The sequence below is a fragment of the Suricata suricatta genome, chromosome 9, assembly GCF_006229205.1.
Source record: "Suricata suricatta isolate VVHF042 chromosome 9, meerkat_22Aug2017_6uvM2_HiC, whole genome shotgun sequence".
NCBI lineage: Eukaryota > Metazoa > Chordata > Mammalia > Carnivora > Herpestidae > Suricata > Suricata suricatta.
The window spans coordinates 97433798-97444051 of record NC_043708.1 but is presented as its reverse complement, the minus strand read 5'-3'; the positions used below and the strand labels follow the sequence as shown (position 1 = coordinate 97444051).

The window sequence follows — 10254 nt, the reverse complement described above, 5'->3', positions numbered from 1 at the left end:
GTTAGGTGCCCAAAGAATGGAAGGAGGCTGCCTGGTTTGGATCACGGATCCCACTTACTAGCTGTGGGATGTGGGCAAATTGCCCAACCTTCAGGTGACCCATTTTTCTCATCTGTAAAATGGGGAAGTGAACAGTACTTAACTCATCGCCGTAATGAACTGAGTGAACGCACACCAAGTTCACGGCACAGGCACACACACACACACACTAGGAACTGCCAGCTGGCATTATTCCACCTCGGAGACCCACAGACGGAGCAGCTCCCCGTGACTTTCCAGTTCCCAGTAGGTTGCCTCACTCTAAAAAATCTTTTAAATTTAAAAATCATACACCACATTTATTTGGAAATTTTATTCTTTTTATTGCAAATTTCTGGTAAAGGAAAGAACACGGAAGCTGATCCTCATTTAAACTTTGGTCGTAAGAGTACGCTGTAGCTCAGTGGCTTACACCCTCGGTGGCCTTTGAGTCACCCGGGGGCCTTGGATGCCTTACTGATGTCTGCCTCCCACCTCCCAGAGGGTCTGGCTTAATCAGTCTAGGGGGGCAGCCCAGGCGTCAGTGGCTTTTTGAATCCCTTCGCAGGTGATTCCAACATGTGGCCAGGATGGACCCTGCCGGAGCTCAAGGCATGAGGCCGGCAGCACCGGAAGCACCCGGGCAATGTCAGCGGACAGCCATCCATCCCCTGCTCATGTCACCGCACATCCCGAGTCCAGCTGGCCCCCCCATCCCTTTCCCCAAGTGTCACATGTGCCGACTCCTCTTTCAGGGAGACCACAGAGGAGAGAGACACCAGAGGGGGCGTGACTCTGTGCTGTGGCTAGTGCTTAAACAGGGGAAACTCTACTAAATGCAGTTCCTGTATCACAGAAAGAAACTCACTTTCTGGTTGCAAATGAGTCTTAATCTTGGATTTTTTCATTGTCAACTGGAAATAGTCTTCCTATAGAAAGAGATGCAAAGATTTGTGACAAAATAAAGAAATATGTGTTGGATGAAACATTCCTTAGATGATTCCTCAGGACCAAATTAAAAATAAATGTTTTGTCAAGGTAGAATACTGTGTAGTTTAGCAGCATACTTTATATGGGTAAACAGTAATAGCCAGTTATATAATTCATTTATGAGTTATTCTAAAAATAGAAAATGTTTAATTTTCCTGAGTCCTTGGCAAACAACAAAACACATTTTTTTCTTAATTTTTAAGAATGGTCTTCCTTTTCCTGGGCACCCTTACAGTTTAGGACAGCGTGTGTCTCACCATCAGGTTTTATGTCCACAAGTGAACAAGTTCACTGGCATCAATTTTCAATGACTAATCAAATATGGAGATTGAAAATAAAACACCCATCCTCTACGAAGCTGCTCGGAATGAAAGTTTCTTGACAGTGTTATAAATGCAATATCAGTTTGATTCTCTGTCCATACAAAAGTATGAATTTCTATTCCATTAATAATACTGAATGATTAATGTCTTAACAGTGGTAAAATTTTTAGAACATTTAAAAATTACATAGGATCCCGTTTTTACATCATAATTCTGATGTATTATCATGCCTTCTATTTTGTCTGTAAAACTTGTATAGGATACAGTGCATTGACGTGGTAAAACCAAGGCACAAGAATACAGTTACAATAAGTGTATATAAACCTTAGCACTTTGTGCCGATTTGGAAACATTTAGAGAGGAGATCATAAAGCCTGAAAATTCTCACATCCTATTATGATTAACAAACAATTAATTGTGCAAGAAACAGACTATTAACCACCATTCCATTATTAAATATATGGCTATCACTATACAGGCTGTGGATAATTGAAAAAAGTTTTCAATATTAAAACCTGGTTTAATTAGGTGGTCAATGCAGATATTGTGCCTTGCATTATCTAGATAATTGCCTTAAGTTCCCATTTTAATCTGCATGTATATGGCAGTTATCACTTTTTAGTCTATTTTCATCACGTAAATGATGAAGGGGGGGTTCCAAATGTTAAATCCCTTCTCTCTACAAAAGACAGAAGATTTACAAGAAGATAACCATATAAGAAATGCACAGATAACAATCATAAAATTCAAATATGGACTAAAAGGTTGAATTCTAATCTACCAGGACATTCTCTTAATTTAGGGGGAGGAGCAACACATTCCTGTGGTAATTCATTAGTTTCTTAATTAAAAATAAATCACCATGACATTTTTCAAAATAGTAAAGTCTTGGCTAGAGCATCAAGCATTGAAGGAAGGTTAGGTCTTTTCATTCATAAAATGAAGGAGATAAAAGCCTTTCAAAATCCAGGGGCAGGGAGGCTATTCCGTTGAATTTAGAGAAGTGGAATAAAGTGGTAAAAGTTGTATTTAATACTTTTAAAGAAAGTGTTTTTGAGACTCAAGGTAAACGTCTAGACCCATGAAAACACGTTTCTTGGCACATGCACGCCATGAAGAGAACAATCCTGAATGCAGTGACAGCCCAGCTACACAGGTATCTAGCTCTGGCCCTACTGGCAAAACCACGTTTGAGGTCCTTGTCCCAGTCCCCTTCACATGGGACCTTCTGGCTTCTGCATCTGTTGGATTTGCTTCTGCAGCTGGTCCTTGTCCAACTTCATCTTGGCTTCAAGAACTTGCCTGAGGGATCCTATGCTTTCATAGATGGCTGTAAACCCTTTAAGAAGAGGTAAATTTCACAAGAGTTAATATTAAAAAACAACATGTGTCAAATTCTACAACCTATGGTAATAGTTGATTTGGGCAAACGCTATCAATAGATGCTAAAACTAATGAAGTAAAGTTTGATAGGGAACATCGTTTTCCAGTATCTCCCTGCTGATTACTTTTTAATTACAAAGGGGTAGGGAACTATTACGATGGAGAAATCTGGCAGATACCGCTTTAACCAAGGTATCAAAGCTAATGTCACCAACACCAGGAGAAACCAACATCAGGTGCCCCTGATAAGGTTCCCTGATATGTGAAGGACACACTACTTCTGTGACATTTCTGTCCAGAATGCACAACCTGAGGGGCGCCTGGGGGGCTCAGTCAGTTAAGTGTCCAACTCTTGATTTCAGCTCAGGTCATGATCTAATGGTTCGTGGGGCTGAGCTTGGGATTCTCTCTCACCCTCTCTCTGCCCCTTTCCCACTTGGGTGCATGTGTACTCTCTGTCAAAATAAATAAATAAACATTTTTTTAAGTGCACAACCTGAATCTAATTAAGAGGAAGCAAACAGACCCAAACTGACATTCCACAAAATACTGGCCTGTATTCATAATGATGTCAACAACACTGAGAAACTGATCCATTGTTAGACACTAAATACAGAAACACAATAACTAACTATGCTCTATGGTTCTGGAATAGAACTTAGGCCTGGGAGGGTCTGCTATAAAGGAAACAATGGTTAAAGTTGAAAACTGAATGCTGAAAAAACTTTCAACAATATTATAGTTATTTAAGAGAATGTCCTTGTTCTTCGGGTATATAGACTGAAATAATACAAGGGTAAAAAGACATCACGACTTCTGCAACTTACTCCCAAATTACTTAGGGGAAAAAATTATATTTACATACACAAACACACACACTCACATCACACAATAAAATTAAACAATTTCCAAAATGTTAACAACTGGTTAATTTCTATGAAAGATATAAAGAGTTTTGGGGATACTTTTACTGTTTTTCTAAACTTCAAATAATTCCAAAATAAAAAGCAAAAAAAAAAAAATTCCTCCATCAAAAAAGCATTTCATATTATTGTGTATTTCCGTGGGTTTTTTAAATAAATGTTTAAAAGCTCCTGTTTTCATTAGTAAATTTAGAATTTTCTCAAAAATGTTTCTCTATATGATAATATAAAGAATAAATATTACTTATTTTTTAAATGTCCTTATTGAATAGAAAGATACAACATATAAAAGAGTAAGTTACAAATCAACATGGGTTTCGATTTGAAAGAGCACATATACATGGTATATGCATAGAAAGATTTATATAAAGATGACACCCAGGTGAGAGAGGTTATGAGTATTTTAAAAAATATTTTGTGCTTTCTTATTTTCCATTAAGAAACATATTGTTTTTAGAATAAGAAAAAGTAAATATTTTTCTTTTTAAAAAGCTCCTATGCCTTTCTTAGTAATTACTAAATCTTAACACCCTCAGTGGCATGCTGAATAGATGCTAACAGACCCACCCAGAGAATGATGCACAGCTAAACACTGATGAGGGGCACCTGGGTGGCTCAGCTGGCTAAGCGTCTGACTCTTGATTTTGGCTCAGGTCATGATCTCACGGTTCATGAGTTCGAGCCCCAGTTGGGGCTCTATACAGCACAGAGCCTGTTTGAGAGTCTCTCTCTTTCCCCCTCTCTCTGCCCCTCCTGCGCTTGTGCTTTCTCTCACTCTCAAAATAAATAAAAATTAAAAACAAACACTGATGTAATATTCAAATGCCATATTCTAATACCCCCAAACACAAAGAAAGTTCGTTTTTATCTTCACAAGTTCTTCCATTCATAAATTTAATTGTGATTTCTACTTAAATAACATAATAAAACTTTTGGTGGTAACAACAAAACTATTCCTGAGATAACTAACTACTTTTATTCCTACGTGGCCAAAGTAGAATGATTCCGCAGAGGAGAATTGTGGAATCATGGAATTGGAGGGGGCTGGGAGATAATGTAGTCCCTCCCCCTTGTCACACTGTAAGACTTTCTTCTCTTTCCTGGCCATACCCAACCAGCCTCCGCTTCAATACTTTCATTGACAAAGAGCCTGGAGGCTCAGAAGTCATCAGTGTCTTTTTTAAAAAGAACTCATTACCTGAGGATATTTCTGCCTTGTGTTAAGTTAAAATCTGTCTTCACGTGACTGCCACTTCACTTACTGGTTCCAGGTCTGTCTTCCAGAACTCACAGCATAACTAAGTCTAGCCCTTCCTTCATAGGCAACAGTACTTCACACCTGGAATATAGCTTTAACACTTCCTTCTACACAAGTGTGAATTAATGGGCCCTGCTGACTTCTGGGCAGAAGAAAATCCTTCACTGACGACGTAGCATACTGCCAGCAGTAATAAAAGAAGCCTTCAAAAGTCCCTCAAAGATATGTGTTTATTTCTGAGACACACTGACTGTGGCTATAAACAGAAAAGAACCCTCAGATGGCATTAAACAAAATGCACATCAGGGGCACCTGGGTGACTCAGTTGGTTAAGCGTCCGACTTCAGCTCAGGTCATGATCTCATGGTCCGTGGGTTTGAGCCGCATGTCAGGCTCTGTGCTGGCAGCTCGGAGCCTGGAGCCTGCTTCAGCTTCTGTGTCTCCCTCTCTCTCTGCCCCTCCCCTGCTCATGGTCTGTCTCTGTCTCTCAAAATTGAATAAATCTTAAAAAAAAAGAAAAGAAAAGAAAATGTACATCAGTTGTAAGTTGAGCAATTTTCATTGGTTTGCCTGTCCACCACGGTGGCTTTCCATGGACTTGGCAGTGACACATTTTAGTTCACTACAGCACAGCTACTTAGAAAATCAGCTAAGGACCTTTTACCGTTGTAACCATCAGCCGGGGTCATAGGTAGTTGCAGGGGATGCTCATTAATTGGTGTCAGATGACAGTGAAAATAAACCATGAGAGCTGTTTTCTTTTTGGCCTACCAGCGTCAACTTCCGCCTTCATTTCCTTCATGTCCTCATTCATCTGTAACTCCAGCTTGCTGATGCGCCCATGCACCTTCTCCTCTTCCTGTTTTGTCCTCTGCACTTCCAAATTCTTCTTCTGACTCTCTTCTATTTTGTCAAGTCTGGCTGACATCTGGCTCAGCTTCTTCTCCATGTCCCTTTCGCTGGCCCCCTGAGATCCGTGATAAGAATTGCACCTGATTACTCCAAAAGGAAAGTCTGTCCTGCACCCGCATCAGTCCTAGTATCATTTAACAACCATCTGCAGGGAACAGAATCGCAAAGGGGGCTTGTAGCTCACTCAGACATCCATTCTCCCCTGTTTCCTTAACAGACCCCCGATTTTCAACTGGGAGTACGCTCGCTCAGAATTAAGACTACATTTTCTACAGTCTCCTCAGTTTAGTGCAGCTGTAAGGTTAAGTTCTGGCCAACGAGATGTATGTAGCAGCTTCTAAGAAAAGCTAAAAGGTAGCTGAGGCATATCCTCGCCGCTTCCTTTTTCCTTCTGTTCCTGGAATGCAGACGTCATGGCTAGAGCATGAGCGATCATCTTGAACTATGAAAACAAGGGTGACTTTCTAGAATTGGCAGAGTTAAGCCAGAAGAACCCTGGTTTGCTGAGGATTGATAAGCTACCAAGCCAGGGCTGCAGTCCCTACCCCCAGACATCTTTTATGCGAAAGAGAAATAATTATTAAAGACACCATTATCCTGGGGTTTGCTATTAGTTATTAACCAATCCATATGTAAAAGTAAGCAGTAATCCAAAGAGACAAAAGCCTACAAATGTAGTAGTATGCATCTATGCAAATCAGCAAGTCTGATAATATATGGGAGAACACTTAAAGAAATATTTAATATATTAAGTATTCTCCTTCCTTTTCTTTCCAGTGTGCTTGGTTTTCATGGGAACCTGAATCTGCAGGTGAGCCTTGGAGGCCAAGACACTGAGCCGTCAGGGGCCTATTGCATGACCTAGCTCTCTTGATGTGGGACAGTGCAGTGTGCAGTTCAGCAGCTCCGCACTGAGAGCCAGCGGAGTGAGAGACGCAGACTGCCCTGGATGCCTCTGCTCCCTCAAAGCCCAACAGGAGGAAGCAATGCAAGCGAAGGGAGAAGAAGAGGGTCAGGCTAAATGACCAAACCAAAAAATAATTTTTTTGCCTGCCAAATACCAGTTTCAGAGCCTACTGACTTTGAAGAGTCTACATGTAAGGCTTTCTTGATGGTTTTTTGGAGCAGTTCTGCAAGCCTTAGTTCTGTGGGACAGTGGGGTAAAAAGAGAAGAAAAAGGGAGAAGAAAACAGTAGATTTTGCTGACATGTTGTGCCGTGACTGGCATACGGTGGTTACAGTGTGCTGGCGGGGCCGAGCGGGAGAAACCGGGTCAGCGCTGTGTTTTCCAGAAGATGAAATTAAACCAAACTAGGATGAAGTCTGTAGCTGTGAGTTTTATTTAGAAATGCAGGTGTACAATTTGGTTCACTAAGGTCTTGGCTTAAAGTTGCCTTAGCTGAAAGTACTGAAATTTTCTACTTAGCCTTCATTAACCAAAATAAGTCCAAGTGCTCTCTTTATACTGAGCATGAAGAAAGGATTCTAAGGCAAGAAACAACTGAACAACATAACGTGGTGCTAAATAAATCAATGCTAAGTTGCTAGGGATTATTCATAAACACTGCAGGGCCCTGCTGAGTAACTTCACTGTAGTGTGCCAAACATCAATACCTACACTGTTTTCCTTAACAACCAAGGAAAGCTGATCGATTTTCTGTAAAAGTTCTTTTTCTATCCGTTCTTGTTCCTGTTGCAACCAATTCCGTGCAGATAAAATCTCATTACTGAGCTCCTCAATCGTACCTTTAAATCTAAAATAAGAAAATTCGTAAGTTAGATGTAAAAATCTTTTTAAATTACATCACACAACTTCAGTCTCTGGCTATTGAACTTCCCACAAATATGTCAGCATTAACCTCAGCTCCCTTAGAATTATAAGCTTACCTTCCCTTAGAATTGTCCTTAGCACTAAGTCAGGGGTGGGGGGTGCCGGGAAGGAAGGTACAACAGACAAACACCTGCTAACACTTCCCACTGGTGAAGAGCTGATGGTGTGGGTGTTGAGGTGTCCCATGGGCCATGCCAGGTGCTCATCTTTGCCTTCAGAGGGTCCCCAGTGCTCCTGGCTCAGAGGACACAGTATCTTGGCACCCTTCTAGTCCCCTCTCTTTCCCTGAGCTCTTCCTCCCTCTCCCTGTGATCTCCCAGGACTGGAGCCTGGCCCCACTTCTCTCGAATGTTCTCCAAATTGCTCTTGCCTAATGCAGATATTTCCTAATTCTAACCAAAAAGAAAATTGAAAGAAAAAAAAACCCTACCCTCCATTCCTCCAGTCCTTGTCTTTTCCAAATACATTAAAATTACACTCCACACTTGCTACCTCCTCTTCATTACCTTTGTATTAATGCCATTATGAAATAGAATGAATGCAGAAGAGAACATATGACTTAAATATTAATAGTAAGAATAAAATGGACACTGTGGTAGGAGACCCTAAATTATTTTCTATATGTTTTCTTTCTACTATTAAGAAATCCTCAAAGACGGGTACCTGGGTGGCTCAGTCAGTTGAGCATTCGGCTCTTGATTTCAGCTCAGGTCATGATCCCAAAGGCATGTTATCAAGCCCCATGTCACGCTCCGTGTTGAGCATGGAGCCTGCTTGAGATTCTCTCTCTCTCTCTCTCTCTCTCTCTCTCTCCCTCTCTCTCTCTCTCTCTCTCTCCCCCCGCCTGCCCCTCTAATCTACTCATTCTCTCAAATAAAATAAAATAAACAAAACAATAAAAAATTGTTAAAAAAAAAAGAAATCCTCAATTGTGAGCTGGGTACATGGCTGCATGTACCCATTTACGTGGGTAAATGTACTCTCTGACATTTCCCAGCCTCTCTTACAGCTAGGTATTGCCAAACGACCAGGTTGGCCAATGGATCACAACTGCCTGGGTCATACCACTATGCACAAAGGCAGGAAGCCCAAGCCACAGCCCCACCCAGCTGTGGAGCTCAGCCTCCAGCCCTGCCTGACCAGGAAGACTGACCACGGAGGCTGCAACTTTAATGCATTCACGTACTCTAACAGTGTTCTGAATGATGTAGTCTTTAGAGTTTCTCTATATAAGATCATACCATCTGCAAAGAGGAATAGTTTTGCTCCTTTTTTTTTTTTTTTAATTTGGAGTGCTTTTATTCCTTTTTCTTGCCTAAGTGCCCTGGCTAGGACCTCCAGTACTGTGCTGAAAAAAGTTGGGAGAGTACACCCCACCTTGTTCCTGATTTTAGAGGAAAAACTCAGTTTTTCACTGAGTAGATGTTAACTTTGGGTTTCTAATATATGGCCTTTATTACATTGAGATACATTCCCTTTATACCCGATTTTTTGAGTCTTTATCAAGAAAAGGGTATCAAATTTTTTCAAATGCTTTTTTCCATACTGAGATAATCATATGATTTTTTTATCCTTCATTCTGTTAATTGAATTTGGTTTGCTACCATTTTGTTAAGAATTTTTACATCTATTTTCATCAGGGATGTTGGCTTGTCTTTAGTATCAGGGTGATATTGGATTTATAAAATGATATTAGAAGTGTTCCCTCCTCTTTAGGTTTTGGAGAGGTTTGAGAATGACTGGCATTAATCTTTAAATGTTGGTAGAATTCATCCATGAAGCCATGTAGTCCTGAGCTTTTCTTTGTTGGGAAGTTTCTGATAACTGATTCAATCTCCTTACTTATTATTGTTCTGTTCAGATTTTCTATTTCTTCCTGATTAAGTCTTGACAGCTTATATGTTTCTAGGAATTTATCCATTTCTTCTAGTTATCCAATCTGTTGGCATACAATGGGTAATAATAATCTCTTATGATCCTTTGTATTTCCGTGGTACCAGTTATGATGACTCCTATTTCATTTATAATTTTATTTATTTGAGTCTTTCTCTTTTTTCTTGCTTAGTCTACCTAAAGTTTTGCCAATATGGTTTATCTTTCAAAAAAAAAACCCAACAATTAGTTTTATTAATTTTCCCATTGTTTTTTTTTAATTAAACTTCTTTTAAAAAGCTTATTTATTTATTTTGAGAGAGAGAGAGAGAAAGAGCACAAGCTAGGGAGGGGCAGAGAGAGGGAGTGACAGAATCCCAAGCAGGCTCTGCACCATCAGCACAGAGCCCAATGCATGGCCGGAACTCACAAACTGTGAGATCATGACCTGAGCTGAGCTCAAAAGTCAGACACTTAGCCAACTGTGCCACCCAGGCACCCCTTCCATTGTTTTTCTACCGTTTTCTATGCTCTATTTATTTTTGGTCGAATCTTTATTAGTTCCTTCCTTCTGCTATCATGGTTCTGGGTTTGTTCTTCTTTTTCTAAATCCTTGAGATACAAAGTTAGGCTGTTTATTCAAGATCTTTCTTTTCTTAATATAGGCATTTAGGATTGTAAACTTTCCTCATCAAACTGCTCTAGCTGTATTCCACATGTTTTAATACTTTGTATTTCCATTTT

At 40.2% G+C, this 10254-nt stretch overlaps 1 protein-coding gene across 2 annotated transcripts in view; it reads right to left on the bottom strand.

Annotated features, from left to right (window-relative positions):
• Nucleotides 1-337: 337 nt before the first annotated feature.
• Nucleotides 338-10254, bottom strand: part of FAM81A (family with sequence similarity 81 member A) — a 55230-nt gene continuing 45313 nt past the window's right edge. For both annotated transcript variants that reach the window (XM_029952084.1, XM_029952085.1), the window contains exons 6-8: nt 7426-7561; nt 5667-5862; nt 338-2670 (exon numbers count right to left, since the gene is read on the bottom strand). In XM_029952084.1, the coding sequence (XP_029807944.1) occupies nt 2546-2670; nt 5667-5862; nt 7426-7561 (457 nt within the window). In that variant the 3' untranslated portion in view covers nt 338-2545. The remainder of the gene's footprint in view (nt 2671-5666; nt 5863-7425; nt 7562-10254) is intronic.